A 20,703-nucleotide genomic window follows, 5' to 3' on the forward strand; every position below is an offset into this window, starting at 1 on the left:
ATGTAGAACATAATACATCTGTAATCTCCTTCAGCCCCTCAAACTCCTGAGATGTCTGCGCTCCTCTAATTCTGACCTCTTGAGCATCCCTGATTATAATCACTCAACCATTGGTAGCCATGCCTTCTGTTGCTTAGGTCCTAAGCTCTGAAATTCCCTGCCTAAACCTCTCAGCCTCTCTACCTCTTTTTAAGACGCTCCTTGAAACCTAGCTCTTTGACCAAGCTTTTAGTCACCTGCTCATATTTCTCCTTGTGTGGCTTGGTGTCAAATTTTTTGTCTCCTGTGAAACGCCTTGGGACGTTTTACTACGTTAAGGACGCTATATAAATACAAGTTGTTGTTGTTTTAGATTTTGCTGGCACGAGTAAAAGGATGTGGTTATTTTTAATGTGGTGTCTATCTTACTAAATCCAGTTTCATCAAATTTAAAACTAAGGATGTGTATGGCTTTATAGCTACATTCATAGTTTATAGTTGGAATCAACAGTACCTGATCTAATTTCGTAGGGAATAGTGCCTGAGGGCGGTAGGCAGATAATATTTGCATACATGTTTCTCTGTGGTTACTTAGTTTTCAATTTCCTGGATATATTGTGATCGTTTGTTAATTTAAATGTTACCTGCTAAAATAGTGAAACTTTGCTAATGGCAAACTTATAGTTCACATTAGTTAGCCATACTTTTTTACATAACTCGCTTCAGTCAGTCTCATTCGTAAAGCCTAGTTTCAGAATAAACTTCCTTGGTTACGAGTACAGGTTGAACTTCCCTTACCTGGAACTACCCCTTGTCTGGAAGCATTCCCGGCCAACTGGTGGCGCATGCGCAGAGCTCCGACATGAACAAATTGAAGTCCTTCCTCCCGACTCGCGCAATCGCTGGCCTGATCCTGCGACATACCGCCCGTCCCTCATGATCTCTCTGCCGCACCCCAAGCCAGCCAGTCCCGATATCCCTTTGCTCAGTGCCTGTACCATCCGATTTAACTTGATCACCCCTCGTCCGGAAAAATTATTCAGAACAGGCCAGGTCCCGAGGGTTCCGGATAAGGGATATTCAACCTGTACTGGGATTTTAGTGATAATGTGTTTTAATTGGCAACTTGCAACATTTTAAACCCAAGTTATTTTTTGTGGATGCGTTGATACAAATCTTGGGTTATTCAGCTGTAATTCATTTGTATAGACGGCTAACTGAATATTTTAGCACACTTTCTTCAAATATGTATTTAAAAGAACTGTTCCATGTTTTAGCCTTGCTGTCTCCACCAAACATTGGACTTCGACGGAGTGGTCAAATTGAAGGTGTCCGGCAAATGCATAATAATGCCCCGAGGAGTCAGATGGCTACAGAGAGAGACCTGATGGCTTGGAGCAGAAGGGTTGTAGTAATGGAGCTTCCACCTGGAATTAGCAGGTAGGGTTAAGTTAGGATATTTTAGCATAAAATGTACTTCAGAATTTGCCTCCATAAGAACATAAGCACTTTGAGATGCTTGTAAAAACTTAAGACACAGAAATGCAAGTCTTTTTCTCCTTTTTATTTAAATTTGAGAGTATGTTTCCATTTAACTTTGGCCTATGTTGCTCATCAGCAGAGATGTGCACTTTAGTTCCATTGGGCTCAATTTTCCCCAAGTCCGTTTTCTGGCATATTGCCAGAGTTGCGTGGCTTATTTAAGTCCAGAAATATGCCAGAAAAACATGTCCGAACTTCCCCCGATGTTTGCACTGTAATCTGGAGCCGCGCAGCATGGGGGTTGGAGCCTGCGGTCTGCACCGGAAAAAGTAGCCGGGCCTTCTGTGCGTGCGCGGGGGGAAAAAAACTGACATTCGTGACATGGCTGAAATGCGTACATGCGCGGTAGAGCTCCGAGTTGGCAATCGGCCATTTTAAAGAGCAAGTTGTGTGTGTGTATGTGTGTGCCAGAAGGAGAGCCGGTTCGCTGTGGCTCCTGGGTGATTGCTGGTCAGTTTGCTCCCTCCCCCGCCGAGCCTCTCCGGTCCCGAGTGCGTGCCGGTCCAGGCTGCCCCGCTTCCTGCCTCTAGCCCAGGCCGAATGGCCTCCGATTTACTTACCTGCGCCGATTTCTTTAACTCTCCGCAAGGGTTTTCTCGAGAGGCCAGATACGCTGGCCTAAGCAGAAATGGAGTAACTATCAGCTGGCCAAAGTTCCCTAAATGGCCAGAATTGGCGTAGGTGGCTGGTTACGCCCCCTTTTAAGGAAAAAAAAAACTTGCCTAAAAAAATAAATAAATAAATGAGTTACACTGGTGCAAATTGATTGGGGAAACTGGGGATTTTTAAGTTAGGCCAGAAAAAAACGGCGCAAATCACTGGGGAAAATTGAGCCCATTGCTACTGCAAGTTATACATGGGTAATATCCAGGAGTCAATCTGTCTGCTGTCGATTTCAAGGATATATTTATTTTAATATTGGAGTAAGGCCTGAGGTTCAGTATTTTTGAGACAAGTTGCCAATGCAAGGTTCTCTTTCGCTTGCTCGCTCGCTCTCTTTCTGACTCCAGCACTCCTGAGTCTTCATGACACTATTTGATAGATCATCATCTTCATTCTTGTATCATACACATCCATTGGTCCATGCCTGTGCATTTCAAGATTTATGTAGCTGTATGTTTCTTTGTATCATGGCTAGTGTGTTGTACAGAGGTGAAGTTTTTATTTCTTGGAATGGGTTGGTAAATTACCAAAATAAATGTGCCATTATGCAGGAGGGATAGATTTCTAGAGACCACTTTGTGGTGTTAACACTCAAGACATTTTAATGTGGTGTCCCTCAAATTCTCCTTGACATCTTGGAGTTACTTGAAGGGTTTTCAGGTCTATTTTTTTTGTTTGATCTCTGGACAATCCATGTAATGTAGCCACTTTTTAATGTTTTGAAACCAGATTTGAACAGAGTGTTTATTAGCAAACCAGTTCTGCTTTTATCAGGATTCAGTTTTATTTTCCTTGGCACATGACCCACACAAGTTTAGGAGCGCACAGCAAATATGTACATAAACATTTTCAGATGGAAATGAATGTCGTCCACTTATTAGAGTTTGTCTGTGTTCAGGTTTCACGAGGAACTACGACTTGGTAAAGGCGATGGAGAAATTAACCTGTACACAATCGAAAAAAAACGTAAACCACTGCAAACAACACAAAAGGTAAGCAGAAAAATGTGCTCATTGGTGGATCAACACAGAAGGTCAGCAGAAAAAATGCTCATTGTGCAAAGTTCTGCCATCAATGTTCAGTTTTATCCATTTGCAGTGTCTTTGGACTTGACATTGAGGTTTCCAACTGCAACTGTGAAACTTATTTTTGTAACTTGGTTTTAAGTAACAAATTGGAACAATAAAATCAATATGAATTTTCAGTCATGACTGCTTAAGGGGACCCAATGATTGTTGGCAGCATGTAAGAATTTAACATTCAAAATTTGTGAATTTATTAGAGCACTAAATTTCATTCCTTGCCACAATACTTTCCACACTATGGGCCCAAGTTTCCACAAGAAAAAAAACGGGCGCCCCTCCGAGCTGGGCGCCCGTTTTTCGCGCCTAAAACGACGCCTAAAAAAATCCTCGTTAGTCTGCACCTACTTACAGGGCCTCTGGCACTTGGCGCAGTCAGCACGAGCTGTGGGGGGACGGAGCCAGGTCCCGGCGCTGAAAACAGTGCCGGGACCTCTGCACATGCGCGCTACAGTTGGCACGCAAGTGCAGTAGCTCCAGGCGCCGAACTGTGTGGGAGGGGCCCGAAGCACGCAGCCCCTAGCCCTGGCCCAATGGCCTCACTGGGGCTCCTCCCACGGCCTGCTCTTGCTCCCCGCCTGACCAGACCCGACCCGACACTCGCTCCCCCCGTCGACCAGACCTGACACCCGCTCCCCCCCCCCCCGACGACCCGAGACCCGCTCCCCCCCGCCCCGACACCCGAGACCCGCTCCCCCCCCCCCCCACCCGAGACCCGCTCCCCCCCGCCCTGAGACCCGACACCCGCTCCCCCGCACCGACCCGAGACCCGACACCCGCTCCCCCCCTCCCCACTGACCCGACCCGCGCTCCTGTTCCCCGACCCGACGCCCCCCCTCTCTCTCTCCCTCTCTTCCTCTCTCTCTCCCTCTCTTCCTCTCTCCCTCCCTTCCTCTCTCTCTCTCTCTCTCTCTCTCTCTCTCTCTCTCTCTCTCTCCCTCCCTCCCTCCCTCCCTCCCTCCCTCCCTCCCTCTCTCTCTCTCTCTCTCTCTCTCTCTCCCTCTCCCCTCTCTCTCTCTCTCTCTCTCTCTCCCCTCTCTCCCTCCCTCCCCCCTCTCTCTCTCTTCCCCCTCCTGCTCAGCGGCACAAACGGCTGCAGAATTCTCCCTGGCTGAAGCACTTTCACACAGGTAGGAAGATGGTTTATTTAATCTTTTCGTGGCTTATAAATGTTTATTCAGGTTGGATTTATTTGTAGAAGTATAAATAAGGATTTATTGGCGAATTTAATGAGTTCCCTCCCCCCCCCCCCCCACCTCGTTCTGGACGCCTAATTTGTAACCTGCGCCTGATTTTTTTAATGTGTAGAACAGGTTTTTTCAGTTCTGCAAAAATCTTCACTGGCTCCATTCTACTTTAGTTTGGAGTACATTTTCACTGTGGAAACTTTCAAATCAGGCGTCAGTGGCCGGACACGCCCCCTTTTGAAGAAAAAATTCTGTTCTAAACTAGAACTGTTCTACCTGACTAGAACTGCAGAAAAAAAAATGTGGAGAATTGCGATTTTCTAAAATAGTCCGTTCTCCACCAGTTGCTCCTAAAAATCAGGCGTGAATCATGTGGAAACTTGGGCCCATTGGTAGGAGGAATAGGCCTAAGTAAATATCTCTTGAAGAGCCAGCATAGGTGGATGGAATCACCTACTTGTTCGCTGTAAATTCTATGATTTTTGACATTGTGAATGTGCTGTTTTTACAGACTGGCAAAATATTTTGGATATGGTGGGCAAAAATCTACAGTAGCTGATCAATGGGAGAGAGAAAGGGTTGGTTATTGATAATCTTATATTTAAATTTACAGCTTTAACACTTCTGGTGCTTTGTGAAGGTTAACACTAGCATTCCACTTTTACTGATAAAGTGTATGTTTTATAAACTTGAAGTGTACTTGAGATTCAAATGCTTGAAATCAGGCCAACATATTGGACTTGTGCTTAATGATAAATATTAGCCAGAATTTGCTGTCAAAATAATTGAGGTTAATGGCGTTCGCTGATACTTATGCGCAAACGGGACAGCAACTTCAGGCGAGGGGCAGGTGCATGTTTAAACGCGGAAATCCAAAAGTTGCTGTCCAAGATGCGCTGCTCCACTGTTAGCTGTGCGAAAATAACATTTCACCTAACCATTGAAATGCATTGAATGGCATGAAGTTACTTGTATTTGCTCGGTAGATATGAACTAAACTCGCCACAGGAAGTTAAGTCATGTCCATTTTGGTCTAAGCACCATTTTAATGATGCAATGAATGTTACTTTCTGCCCATCAACCCCTCTGGCCACTGAAAATTAACTATTACAAGTGTGGAGTCTCATTCCTTCAGGTTTCAATTGTTGGAGATTATAAAAATGAAACATTTTAAATTGAATTTAAAAAAAAAAATGTCTGTCTCTCTCTCTCTCTCTCTCAATCCAATCTTTCTTTCTCTCTCTCTCTTTATCTTTCTGTACCTGATTTGATTGAATTCATCCATTCTAATTTACACTTCTTTCTCAGTCCTTGAGCTGTTAATTTCACAGAACTTCAATCTAATTGGTTAATGAGATACACAGTCGCTTGCCGTGTTCCCTCTAGTCCCAGATGCCGTTTATCCCTCGCAGTAACATTATCAGCTCACACTTTATCAATTTGCCATGCTGTCTAACTAACTGTCTAAGTCTAACTAATGGTGGACACTGTTAGATGCCCTGCTACAGAAAATTATGTCCCAATACTGAATTTCCTTCAGTCACATTTCATTACATCTGATAGAGAGTTTGCACTGTCTGTCTTCCATCTAGTTTTAATCTTTTTAACCTGCAGTGGAACACAGTGCTGAAATTGGGGGGAAAAAAACAGGTAAATTTAACTTGGTTCAGTGACACTGTTTTTAGTGAAAAAGACAAATGTCTTTGGTCACTCCAGAATTAAATACAATATTTGGTATTGGAATTGCTACGTGCTTCTCGTGAGAAGCTAAGTAATGAGCTTCCATTCTTCCTCATTTGTTCAGTCTCTGTTTGCGAAAGAATCAAGAGTTATCCAAATGGCGGGAAAACACTTGCTGTCCCTTTTGAAGAGTTTGACATACTGGAGATTTTAAGTCATGTGATTTCCTCACTCGCAGTATATAGAGTGCCTCTTTGTGGAAACATTCATTGTTCTTTTTCATTGTTGACCACAGTTCTTTCTGTTCTTGACAAGGAAAGAAAAAATGTATCCACTTTTAATCTTTTTCTCACTTGCTTGTTTGTGATAAGAAAGTAAATGCACCATTCTGTATAGCTTTTGTGAGGTTTAAGTGTCTTTATTAAGTTTCAACATTTAGAAGTCACTGCCAACTTTGAATAGTATGCACATTTTTCATATTTTACATTCATTGATAAAGCCTTGCACAGACTGCCCATCACATCGGTAAATACATTTCAATTTTGTTCAACAATTAGTTTATGCTAGCTCCTGAATTAATGATCTGTATATCTTCGCCCAAGGTTTTTTCCAGTGGCAGAAACCCATGAAAAGTGCCTGCATTGTCTTCTGACATTGCAAAATTTCCAAAAACAAGCATTTTGTTCCAAGTAAGCAGAAGGGCTTGTTGTGAATTAACAGAAAGGAGACCTCTCAGGATATGTTCGCTTCAATTGATGCTCAAAAGGCATAGGTGTTCATTCTGGGGCTCTGGATCTTGGCGGGTGCCTGAGATAATCAGATTTCTAACTATCTGTGATCAAATTTCTGAATGTTCTTTCTTGTTGATGTAGCAGCACATTATTTCTGTTGCTGTATACTAATGAGCAATTGCTTTTGACATTGACACAGTTTTCCTTTGAGTAGCTCACCCTTCCTTTTCAAAAGTTAGAACAAATGGTCCTCCGAAGTGAGTATTTTCAGGATGGGTCTTTGGGAATGTGTCAATATTTGCAGAGGGTACAGAAAAGTTTGACAACTACTGGTATAAACACACTCAGGAATGCAGCTCAAGGAATTTAAACGTCAGTTAAAGAATTCAGCACAATCCAAATTGAAAACCTCTGCTTAGTCATGTTTGGTATGAGTTCAAGGATTGGGAAGGTATTGGGATCTTTTAGAATTTGATATCTCCCAGATTTTCACATCTGATACTGCAATGGTATAGAGTCTGAATTGAAGCTCCCTGTTGGAGCTATGATTGGTACTTTATCAGTTTTTCGTAACTACCTTAGTGATAACTAAAGGCACAGATTTCTCCATCCTCAACACCACTCCTCTTCACCTCAATGTGCACTGCAAACTGAGATATTTCCCCTTTCTTGGAAGTAATGTACATTCAGTTGCAGGTCACACGAACTGCTTTTGGCAGGATAAGTGTTATCTGTCAAAGCCAGTGTTGCCGAACATACCTTTTAAAGAAAAGTGTTGATTCATTGGGCTGATACAGATGGCCATTCTGACTCTCAAATGGCTATGGGGCTGTTTGATACCTCAAGTGGGTAAGAACCCAGAGAGGAGCATAACGAGGAGCCATGTATCTTAAATTCCAAGTCTTTGACTTTTAAATAACTACAGTATAGGTTAGGAATGTGTGAATCCTTTTCTTTAAAAGAATTGTATGATTATTTTTAAGTTAGTAGTTGATCTTCCAATGCGTTGGAGAGCCAAAACTAAGTCCACTTTTGAAGCCATGCAAGGCTAGAGGAATAATTGATCCAATGTCAAGGGAGAACTGTAATACTGGAGGGCGGAAGAAGTCAGAGGGAGGTAGAGTGGGATAAGGGAATTGAAAGTAGATTGGTTAGCGGCAGGGAGGGCAGGTAGAATGCACTTCAGGCGTAAGATGGGGGAAATGTAGTCAAGTTAGAGGGTGGGGAAGGTAGAACGTGGTTAGGGTGCAAAGGGGGAAATAGAGCAAGGTTAGAGGCTGCAGAGTGGGGTGGGGGAGAGAGGAGGAAGGGCAGGGTTGATGGGAAGGTAGAGAATTGTAACCAGTTGGGGAATAATGAGAGGCCGGGGTGGGGGGTTGGGGGTTGGAGCAGCGCTCCTGTTAAGTGCCTTGGGCCGTTTTACTATGTTAAAGACACTATATAAATGCAAATGCATATATGCAGGTGTGAATGAGGAGACACTAGCCGCAAGAAATTAAAAAAATACAATAAGGATTTTTTTTGTGGGTCAATACAGCATAGAGATCAAAGGCACCTGAGAACGCAGAGTGCAGGTTTGGAGCACTGCAGGCCAGGAACAGGCCAGAGACTTGCTCAGCTGCACATGGAGCATAGGTTGGGAGCCAGAGGCCAATGAGGACAGCTAGCAACAAACTAGGTGGAGTGGCGAGGCAGACCTGGGTAGTGCGAGCCTCAGCTGTTGGGTGACGACCTGTGGGGGAGAGAGCATCGCAAGACGGTACCCTTGATGGCCCACAAAAATTAATGTTCTCATTAAAAAATATATTTATTATTTAAAGTGAGTAGGTTTGATCTGTGGAATCATACAATATTTTCCCTAAAACCAGAAGAAAAAAGGTGGAAAAAAATGAGGCTTCAAAGTTGATCCAGTGCTTGAATTGCACAGTGTGACATACATAACAAAGTTACCCAGAACGTTGCAGATACTCTTAGGTTACAATGTTATCCATAGGTTTCACGTTCAATTACAGCAAGCTATGGACACAGTTAACATTTAAACTCTGTAGAAATGTTTACAGGTGAAGGGACATATGATTTTAATAATATGCTGGTTGATCTCTTATGGTGATACATACGAGGAGTCAAAACCAAGTGTAGTCTTAACGTGAAGCAGGGGACCAGGGTTCCCACATACATTTCAGTCCCCATTTTAAAGTCATACATTGTCATTTTTATTTTTGCATTATAATTTCCTGTCTTCATTTATAATGGTAACCAGCTTTGCCAACAAGTCACACTGTAATGACACCGTTTCACCAGTGCTGTACAGTCATGCCTCAACTGCAGGAGGGAATAATCAGTTTACATGAGCAGCATGCATTATAAATGTAGAGATTGGAATTTATAATGAAAAAAATTGTTGGGAAGTGCATATATTAAATAGATACTTGAAAAACACAAATATTCACATTTTGGCACAAGTATAATAAAACTGGTCTTTTTATATTAAAAATTGTCCAGGTGAAATAAAGGATTTATTGAATGCTTGACTCTTATGCCATTTAGCTGTGATTCTTAACCTAGTTACGACAGAAGCAATGAGACTGAGTCATATGATTATCCTGGAATTTGCACATCACAGCATTTCAGCATGGACTAAAATAGTGATGCTGCTCAGTATCTGAAATTTACTATATTGATATCTAGAAAATAGCTCGTCAAGGTGACTGGTTGGGGACTTGAGGATATGTATATTGAGGATATAACACATTAAATTAATTATTATGCCATAATGTAATGGGAAATTTATTCATTACTTTGTAGAGCGATGGTCAGGATTATTTTCAACGCTCAGGGAGGCGGACTCAACGCCGTAACCAACATTTTTACCAAACACGTTCGACTGTGGAACGTCGTACTCGCAATATTCGTCGAATGGAGGAACCTAATAATTCTTCAGAGGTCAGTAACTATGGACTTTAATTGGGCTTTTGTAAATCCTATGGCAAATACTCATGCTTCACTTATAGAATCAAAGAATCTTGCAGCACAGAAGGAGGCTATTCGGCCCATTGTATCTGTGCCAGCACTTTGAAAGAGCTATCTAATTAGTCCCATTCCCCTGCACATTCCCTATAGCCCTGCAGTTTTTTCTTTTTCACCTCTTTATCCAATTCTCTTTTGAAAGTTACTCGAATTTAACCTGCTTTGCAGGTTTTACAGTAGCTGGTCGGGTTTCCCAGGCTCAGCAGCTGAAGAGAGGTGAGGACAGCCTCGGGAAGAAGGTAAGTGCCTTTACAGCACTGCTTATGGGCCAGGAAGAGCAGGAGTACGTCTCCCTGGCCCACAAGCTCACCCCGCCTTCCTACCCCATACAAACATACAAAGACCCCTGGGCCCACGCCCCTTCCCCTACCTCCTGGTTGGGGATCAGACCTACGTTTTCCTGCAGCCTGCTCCGGAGTCCTCCATGCCCAACTGGAAGCCAGGCCTGTCAATCAGGCTGACTTCTGGGTGGGGAACCTGTCAAGTACAAAAGGTGTACACTCTGTCACCCCGCCCCCACCGATGTAACCCGCCCCTGTTACTATCCATGCCATGATCTCTTGGAAGTTTCCCCACCACCAACGTTAGGCTGACTGGCCTGTAGTTACCTGATTTATCTCCCTCTTTTTTTGAACAGGGGTATAGCATTTGCAATCTTTCAGTCCTCTTATATCCTTGGATAATTGTTGCCAAATTGTTGTAATATTCTTGCCAAAGCCTCCACTATTTCCATCCTTATCAGCAACCGAGGATGCACCCTATCCGGACTTGGTGACTTTTCTACTTTGAGCTCTGCCAGCCGTGTCTCTCTTTCTATCCTATCCAATTTCTCTATTGCCTCCTCCTTTACTGTGACATTGGCAGCATCCTCTTTAGTGAAGACAGATGCAAAGTACTTATTTAGTACCTCAGCCATGCGCGCTCCCTCCACAAGATTTCTTTTTTGGTCCTTAATTGGCCCCACCTTTCCGTTGACTATTTAATACATTAGTGTTCCCTTTTATGTTGCCCTCTAATCTTTTCTCATACATTCTCTTTGTCCCTCATTTCTGTTTTCATTTCTCATCTGCATTTTTAGTATTCTGCTTGATTCTTAACTATTATATATTATGAACCTGACATTTATCATGAGCCTCCTTTTTATGTGGCAGATGTAAATCTTATAGTAATTTCAAGTTACTGTGCAATTAATGCATATGCAATATTATAAACTTGTAATTGGAGACTCTGGGCCACCAAACTGTCAATCAGTGACCTGTCCCTTTCTCAAAGATTTTAAAACACAGCAGTCAATCAAACACACAAGTTCAGGTGATGCTTTGATCTGTGTCGGGTTATCTTGGGAATATCACTGCAAACATGCTTACTCACAGAAATCTGATCCAAGCCCTTTGAAGTTGTAACGAAACAAAAGACAATAGATGACTGCTTCTCTCAGTTACCTTGTCAGCTGCCAGCCATCAATATTGAATGGATAGTCTGAGTTGATGGCTTTTCTATTGAGAAATGTGCAACCTTTGGTGTTAATCCCTAACATAGGAACAGGAGTAGACCTTTCAGCCCCTCGAGTCTGATTTGCCATTCAATTATATCAGGCTGATCTGCATTTTATCTCCATCTTCCTGCCTGGGTTCCGTAACCCATGCCTAACAAAAATCTATCAATCTCTGTTTTGAAATTTCCAAATGACCTAGCTTCAACAGCTTTTTGGGGCAAAGTTTTTCAGATTTCCATTTCCCTCCGTGTGAAGAAGTGCCCCTTGACATGACCCCTGAATGGCCTAGCTCTGATTTTAAGGTTGTGATGTTTCCAGCAACACACATTACAAGTTTAAAAATTCAGTACAGACAAAGATCCCTTTTTGTCACTGGGAGGCTCCATATTGTCTATGACTGGGACAAAAAAAAACAAGATCTTTCACAAATTAGAAGCTCGGGCTTAAAACCATTGCATTGCAAGTGGTGAGCAAAGGCTTTGGTATCTGATGTTTGATCACTTGCCAGTGAGCCCTCTGGGACGAGGATGCAAATGTCATTGGGACTTCGTTCAAAGTTGTTTCCATTAGCACATTGATTGAGATGGTGTTTGATGACATTGTAGCTTCTCATTTTGGGGCTTCACCTTTCCCTTGCTCAAACTCCACAGGTAAAATAACTTCATGACCACTAGTATAATTTTTTTTAATACTTCGCTTCTTATGGCAAGCAGGAAATGGAGACAATAGATGGAAGTGATGGGTCATCTGATGAGGCTGAAGAAGAGTGGCAGAGTGAGAGCAGTTCCAGGTAGGAAGCCTTTGTTTTGCATTCTGCCATTGGAGTGCAAATAGTAACTCAAATTTATGTACATAATTCAACTGGCCTTTCCTGTGTATTGCAATCCACCCATCCCCAACCTATTTTGTAGAGAGGTCTCCTAGATATTGTGTTAACTATGAAATCATCAATACTTCAACAATCACAAAAGTAGTTATAATATAGTCTAGAGTTTTCTTCCAGATTTTGAAGATTTCCTTCAACCAAACATTGTGGAAGTCTTAGTAATGCAATTGTGCTGACGAAAACATGGTGTACTGGCTTTCAATCACTATAATGTTGAAGTTAATTGAACCACACTAATGAACGTATGTGCACAGCTAGAATTTAAGAACTTTTTCTGTATATCAGTACTAAGTTTACAAGTTCTTACACACCAAGGATATTCGAAACGTATTCATTTTAAAAACAACTTTTATAGTGTAATTTTTCAGAGAGGCATAAGTGCTGTAACACTTTCCTGAAATGGGATATAATGCTGGCAATGTGCATATGTAAGTTCACTGCTTCTTTTACTTTTTCTCATTTGCTTTTCTTTTGTTTTTAAGCCTCTATTGTGTTTCACACTAGATCTGCTGAGCTCTCTGAAAATTATTTTAGATTTTAAAACCATTTTTCCAGTTAGTACTTGACGAGTTCTTTTCTCCAAAAAATAAGTACATTCCTCCAACTGTGTGTTGCCCACCTCCCGGATTCGATTTTGCTTTAGTCAAATTTTCCTGCCAATTTGTGGCCCTCCCAACCCCCACCAAAAAGTATTAAATCGTTATTGGAGTATAGTTCAATGGGCACTTGGCCACTGTTACTTCATCCAAGTAATCACTATTCATGCATGCATACTGACAGTGAGTGTTGGCAGGCTGTTGGACCATTGGGGCAAAGGACATCACAGCTGAGCCCAATCCAGATCTTGCTCAATGGCCATACATTCCAGCAGGAGATGCTGGGTAGCGATCAGGAGCGAGTTCTCTGGTTGAGTTGTCTATTCTACTTTTGCTGAGGTCAGCTAATTCAGCACAGACCCGATATCAAACCTGAAGCCTTCCTAATGTGTATGACTCAGCAACTCCTTGGATAAGTCACCCCAGTGTCTCAGATTTAATGTTTAAAATGAAGCGACCTTGTAAACCCCATTTCCTCTGATAATTAGTGAAGAGACCCATTCCATTCAATTATCAGTTGAGAGTATCCCCCAAAAGCCTGTCTACTTTTGGTACATTTTTTTTTACTTCAGGCAAATCCCGAACGTGTCCCGAACATATTTTAGATTTTTTTAAATCAGGAGAGATATTGAGAGAACAAAATATCTCTCGGTCAATTTAAAAATTGCAGTAGGAAATCAGCATTGGAAAACAGATAAGATTTGACTGATCCCAGCTTTTAAATAGCTTCAATGGAGTGTGTCCACTTTACTGAACAAATGGAGTTCAAGCAAATCTTGCAGGAAGCCCTGAAAATGTATTTTTTTATATCCTGCTAGAAACTTAGAAACATAGAAAATAGGTGTAGGAGTAGGCCATTCGGCCCTTGGAACCTGCACCGCCATTCAATGAATTCATGGCTGAACATGCAACTTCAGTACCCCATTCCTGCTTTCTTGCCATACCCCTTGATCCCCCTAGTAGTAAGCACTATATCTAACTCCTTTTTGAATATATTTAGTGAATTAGCCTCAACAACTTCCTGTGGTAGAGAATTCCACAGGTTCACCACTCTCTGGGTGAAGAAGTTTCTCCTCATCTCGGTCCTAAATGGCTTATCCCTTATCCTTAGACTGTGACCTCTGGTTCTGGACTTCCCCAACATTGGGAATATTCTTTCTGCATCTAACCTGTCTAAACCCGTCAGAATTTTAAACGTTTCTATGAGATCCCCTCTCATTCTTCTGAACTCCAGTGAATACAAGCCCAGTTGATCCAGTCTTTCTTGATATGTCAGTCCCGCCATCCCGGGAATCAGTCTGGTGAACCTTCGCTGTACTCTCTCAATAGCAAGAATGTCCTTCCTCAAGTTAGGAGACCAAAACTGTACACAATATTCCAGGTGTGGCCTCACCAAGGCCCTGTACAACTGTAGTAACACTTCCCTGCCCCTGTACTCAAATCCCCTCGCTATGAAGGCCAACATGCCATTTTCTTTCTTAACCGCCTGCTGTACCTGCATGCCAACCTTCAATGACTGATGTACCATGACACCCAGGTCTCGTTGCACCTCCCCTTTTCCTAATCTGTCACCATTCAGATAATAGTCTGTCTCTCTGTTTTTACCACCAAAGTGGATAACCTCACATTGATCCACATTATACTTCATCTGCCATGCATTTGCCCACTCACCTAACCTATCCAAGTAACTCTGCAGCCTCAGCATCCTCCTCGCAGCTCACACTGCCATCCAACGTAGTGTCATCTGCAAATTTGGAGATACTACATTTAATCCCCTCGTCTAAATCATTAATGTACAATGTAAACAGCTGGGACCCCAGCACAAAACCTTACGATACCCCACTAGTCACTGCCTGCCATTCTGAAAAGTACCCATTTACTCCTACTCTTTGCTTCCTGTCTGCCAACCAGTTCTCAATCCACGTCAGCACACTACCCCCAATCCCATGTGCTTTAACTTTGCACATTAATCTTTTGTGTGGGACCTTGTCGAAGGCCTTCTGAAAGTCGAAATCCACCACATCAGCTGGTTCTCCCTTGTCCACTCTACTGGAAACATCCTCAAAAAAAATTCCAGAAGATTTGTCAAGCATGATTTCCCTTTCACAAATCCATGCTGACTTGGACCTATCATGTCACCTCTTTCCAAATGCGCTGCTATGACATCCTTAATAATTGATTCCATCATTTTACCCACTACCGATGTCAGGCTGACCGGTCTATAATTCCCTGTTTTTTCTCTCTCCCTCCTTTTTTAAAAAGTGGGGTTACATTTGCTACCCTCCACTCCATAGGAACTGATCCAGAGTCTATGGAATGTTGGAAAATGACTGTCAATGCATCCGCTATTTCCAAGGCCAACTCCTTAAATACGCTGGGATGCAGTCCATCAGGCCCTGGGGATTTATCGGCCTTCAATCCCATCAATTTCCCCAACACAATTTCCCGACTAATAAGGATTTCCCTCAGTTCCTCCTTCTTACTAGACCCTCTGACCCCTTTTATATCCGGAAGATTATTTGTGTTCTCCTTAGTGAATACCGAACCAAAGTACTTGTTCAATTGGTCTGCCATTTCTTTGTTCCCCGTTATGACTTCCCCTGATTCTGACTGCAGGGGACCTACGTTTGTCTTTACTAACCTTTTTCTCTTTACATATCTATAGAAGCTTTTGCAGTCCGTCTTGATGTTCCCTGCAAACTTCCTCTCGTACTGCATTTTCCCTGCCCTAATCAAACCCTTTGTCCTCCTCTGCTGATTTCTAAATTTCTCCCAGTCCCCGTGTTCACTGCTATTTCTGGCCAATTTGTATGCCACTTCCTTGGCTTTAATACTATCCCTGATTTCCCTTGATAGCCACGGTTGAGCCACCTTCCCTTTTTTATTTTTACGCCAGACAGGGATGTACAATTGTTGTACTTCATCCATGCGGTCTCTAAATGTCTACCATTGCCCATCCACTGTCAACCCCTTAAGTATCATTCGCCAATCTATCCTAGCCAATTCACGCCTCATACCTTCAATGTTACCCTTCTTTAAGTTCTGGACCATGGTCTCTGAATTAACTGTTTCATTCTCCATCCTAATTTAGAATTCCACCATATTATGGTCACTCTTCCCCAAGGCGCCTTGCACAATGAGATTGTTAATTAATCTTCTCTCATTATACAACACCCAGTCTAAGATGGCCTCCCCATAGTTGGTTCCTCGACATATTGGTCTCGCAAGCCATCCCTTATGCACTCCACGAAATCCTCCTCCACCGTATTGCTTCCAGTTTGATTAGCCCAATCTATATGCATATTAAAGTCACCCATGATAACTGCTGCACCTTTATTGCATGCACCCCTAATTTCCTGTTTGATGCCCTCCCCAACATCACTACTACTGTTGGGAGGTCTGTACACAACTCCCACTAGCGTCTTTTGCCCTTTTGGTGTTCTGCAGCTCTACCCATATATATTCCACATCATCCAAGCTAATGTCCTTCCTAACTATTGCATTAATCTCTTTAACCAGCAATGCTACCCCACCTCCTTTTCCTTTTATTCTATCCTTCCTGAATGTTGAATACCCATGGATGTTGAGTTCCCAGCCCTGATCATCCTGGAGCCACGTCTCTGTAATCCCAATCACATCATATCTGTTAACATCTATTTGCACAGTTAATTCAACCACCTTATTACGGATACTCCTTGCATTAAGACACAAAGCCTTCAGGCTTTTTTTTTAAACACCCTTTGTCCTTTTAGAATTATGATGTAGTGTGACCCATTTTGTTTTTTGCCTTTGTTTACTCGGCCTTCCACTATTGCTTTTTACCTTTCTACCATCTGTTTCTGACTCCATATTACTTCACCCTGTCTCGCTGCATAGGTTCCCATCCCCCTGCCATATTAGTTTAAACACTCCCGAACTGCATTAGCAAATGTTAGCCCCAGGACATCAGTTCCAGTCCTGCCCAAGTGCAAAGCGTCCCTTTTGTACAGGTCCCACTTCCCCCCAGAACTGGTTCCAATGTCCCAGGAATTTGAATCCCTCCCTCTTGCACCACTGCTCAAACCACATATTTATTCTAACTATCCTGCTTCCTCTACTCTGATTAGAGATTGCTACCTTTGAGGTCCTACTTTTTAATTTAACTCCTAGCTCCCTAAATTCAGCTTGTAGGACCTCTTCCCGCTTCTTACCTATATCATTGGTACCTACATGTACCACGTCAACTGGCTGTTCACTCTCCCTCTCCAGAATGCTCTGCAGCCGCTCCAAGACATCCTTGACCCTTGCACCAGGGAGGCAACGTACCATCCTGGAGTCTCGGTTGAGGCCGCAGAAACTCCTATCTATTTCCCTTACAATAGAGTCCCCTATCACTACAGCTCTCCCACTCTTTTTCCCGCCCTTCTGTGCAGCAGAGTAGGAAGAGAAGGGGCAAGAGATATGTGTCCCTTTTTTGAGGGAAATACTTCAGCATTCACAACCTCCAGAGTTTCTTTCCGCTATAATGGCCTTTGATGGTGCTGTGGAAATAATTCTTGTGCTTAACACCTTTCTGGTTTAAAGCTGCTTCTTTGCAATCGGAGGCATTGTTTCAGGAAATAACAGTAAGATCAGTTATCAACTGTCTCTTATTGGAGCCAAAGTCTGAATGTTGATCTTAAAAGCTTAAATTTCCCTTCTCCCAACATTCAAAATTTAGTGATTCATCAAGTGAGTATTCAGATTGGACGGCAGATGCAGGTATTAACCTCCAACCACCCAAGCGATTGGTGAGACGAACAGTACGGCACAATAGCAGCAGCTCTGAAGATGAGAAGATAGGAGAAAGATTGGCCGTAAAACGCAAGAAATCCAAATTGTCCAAGCAAAAGGTACAAGAATGTGTGTAACGTTTTGGGATTTTTATCTATATGACCTGGAAGGGATTTATTAATTGATTAACTTATGTTGCTGATACAAGATTCAGTTTACAACAGATCACTCAGAGTTCTATAAAACATTTGGAATGTTGAGTACGATGGTTCTTTTGCAGGTTGTATCAATTTTGAAATGAAGGTTGTTTAGGGAAGGTTCCAGATATCGCTTGAATTTAAAATAGAATAGTTTTTATTAATTATGTCTGGCAGGAGCCTACCTGAATGTCTTGCAGATGCTGCAAGCTTCCATGCCAAGAGGTTGAATTTTGTTCAAGCTGGTAACATTGGGCTCAAAATTGCCCAGGAGTTGCTCTTTTTTTTGGAGCAACTTGATTTTTTTGGAGTATCTTAAAAATCCCCATTTTGCACATTAAATTTGCACCAGTGTCAGTGAGTTAGTTGGGATTTTTTTTTACTTTAGTTTTTTTTCAAAAGGGGGCATTTCCAGCCACCTACGCCCATTTAGGCCACTTTGGACAGCTAATAGTTGCTCCAAACTAACTTAGGATAGCGTATGTGGCCACTTGTGGCCGCACAGAAAACCCTTGCGGAGAGTTAAGAAATCAGCGCAGGCAGGTACATTGGAGTCCAACAGAACTTAATGACGACTAAAGAATGTGAATAGGATCAAACAGCTTTACAGGACATCATATGATAAACTTTGCGAAGTTAATTTACTATACAACAGAAGTATTCATGGAAGCTTAAACTGCAAAAATAAAAGAAGTAAAGAGACAAAACATAATAAACATAATTTTTTCAAAATATCCAAATAAAAAATAGAAGTACCTCATGCTCGTAATTCTTATGTTCTCCCAGCCGCCTAAGCTCACCCACCATCATAGAACTATTTTATACCATATAGCCAGGAAATTTACTGTTTGTTTTATGCTTTTAAATATTTTGAAAATTCACGCAAAATTATTCCACCAAATCTTATGTTCAAGAATTGATTATGATGCATTTAAAAGTATTTTCTATTAACTTGGTTAGGAAAGTATTTTAATCAACAGGGTTAAGGAAAGTCTCGAGGAAGCTCACTAAAATTACTGGCTACACAGTTATTCTCACCCCCACCCCCCGCCCCCCGATCAAAACTCCTCGCCCTGGCTTGGGCCCCGCATCAACCTGCTTGTTGTGGCATTCTAGCCCGGGAAGGCAGCGGGTCAGCTTGTGCGGGAGGCCACTCGGCCCGGGATAAGGGTGGGACCCATGCTGTAGCACGCACACAGAGGCTGGGGGCAGGAACTACTGTGCATGCACGCACACTCCAATGCGCATGTGGAGAGCTGCCGGCACTGTTTTTGGTGCAGGGCCCTAGCTCCGCCCCCCCAATCGACTGGCCACGCCATGCCAAGCCCCAGGAGAGGCAATACAGCGGCCAGAATCGGGGGAGATATTTTGGCGCCGTTTTCAGCCCACAAAGTCGGCGCATCTCTGGTTAGTGCGCCGAAAAAAAGGGTGGGCCAAATTTGAGCCCAATGATTTGGCAGCTCAGTGGACCAGTTGCAGGCAGGGTCAGAGGATAATCTTTTCTTTGTCTGTCTCTGTCTATTTGTCTGTGTGTCTCTCTGTCTCTGTCTCTCTCTCTGTCTCTCTCGCTCTCGCTGTCTCTCTCGCTCTCGCTGTCTCTCTCTCTCTCTCTCTCTCTCTCTCTCGCTCTCTCTCTCTCTCTCGCTGTGTCTCTCTCTCTCTCTCTCTCTCTCTCTCTCTCTCTCGCTGTGTCTCTCTCTCTCGCTGTGTCTCTCTCTCTCTCGCTGTGTCTCTCTCTCTCTCTCTCTCTCTCTCTCTCTCTCTCTCTCGCTGTGTCTGTCTCTCTCTCTCTCGCTGTGTCTCTCTCTCTCGCTGTGTCTCTCTCTCTCGCTATGTCTCTCGCTGTGTCTCGCTCTCGCGCTCTCTCTCTCTCTCGCTGTGTCTCTCTCTCTCTCGCTGTGTCTCTCTCTGTCTCAGAAATGATCTTATTGAATGGCAGAGCAGGCTCGAGGGGCCATATGGCCTACTCCTGTTCCTATTTCTTATGGTTCTTATGTATGAACATGTATAATCCGTTATGGTGCAAGAAGTGATGGGAAGTAGATGTATCGCATTGGAAAACCCGTCAATCCATTTTATGTACTCTGTGTAAAGTTAACAACTTTGGCATACAAGCAGCCTCGTCTCATTAGAGGGCATCTCAGTCTGCATTCCGTAAAGACAGAAGGACATGTGTCAGCATGTGCGAGACCCTAGTACACCCAACAAGGGGCCTGTGTTATCATTCTTGGGCCAGGCTATTGTTTAAACGGATACTGAACAGTAATCTTCTCATTGTCGGGAGCATTTGATCCACCTACTAAAGTGGGCTTTGTAGGACTGAACTTGAGCGACTGTCTAGCGCAGGCTTGTGAAATTCTTAACATGTCTCCCGATTTGTTTGGGTTCTGAAGAGTATGCTTAGAGATGATGTTGTTTTGTATCTTTCGCCTGTTGACAAAGAGTATACCTGTTTTACAGTGACATATTAAGGCTAGATACATAACTGTAAAAAAATTTGTGTGGATATTGCTGCATGTACAGGCTAAGATGAGTTGACTCATTTCTTGCTCTCATTCCGTATAACCTGTGGATGCTAACATGATGGGCCCAAGTTTCAGGCCGCGCCTAGAACTGCGCAGCCCCGACCTGGACGCCCGTTTTTCGCGCCACAAAGTGCGTCTAAAAAAAACTTACAGATTCTCCGGCTCCCTGCTGGTCCTCTGGCCCTCGGCGCGGCGCAGCACAAGCTGTAGGGGGCGGAGCTAGGTCCCTGTGCTGAAAACAGTGCCAGGACCTCTGCACATGCGCGCTACAGTGGGCGCGCATGTGCAGTAGCTCCAGATGCCCAAAACTGTGTGGGAGGGGCCCGAAGCATGCAGCCCTTAGCCCTGGCCGAATAGCCTC

General features: G+C 43.1%; 1 protein-coding gene across 5 annotated transcripts in view; it reads left to right on the plus strand.

Annotated features, from left to right (window-relative positions):
• brwd3 (bromodomain and WD repeat domain containing 3) overlaps positions 1-20,703 on the plus strand; it is a 117,738-nt gene that overhangs the window by 36,213 nt on the left and 60,822 nt on the right. For all 5 annotated transcript variants that reach the window (XM_070883114.1, XM_070883115.1, XM_070883116.1 and 2 more), the window contains 5 exons: positions 1,257-1,419; positions 3,083-3,176; positions 9,670-9,807; positions 12,100-12,176; positions 17,568-17,739. In XM_070883114.1, coding sequence (XP_070739215.1) covers positions 1,257-1,419; positions 3,083-3,176; positions 9,670-9,807; positions 12,100-12,176; positions 17,568-17,739 — 644 coding nt within the window. The remainder of the gene's footprint in view (positions 1-1,256; positions 1,420-3,082; positions 3,177-9,669; positions 9,808-12,099; positions 12,177-17,567; positions 17,740-20,703) is intronic.

The sequence above is a fragment of the Pristiophorus japonicus genome, chromosome 6, assembly GCF_044704955.1.
Source record: "Pristiophorus japonicus isolate sPriJap1 chromosome 6, sPriJap1.hap1, whole genome shotgun sequence".
NCBI classification, from domain to species: domain Eukaryota; kingdom Metazoa; phylum Chordata; class Chondrichthyes; family Pristiophoridae; genus Pristiophorus; species Pristiophorus japonicus.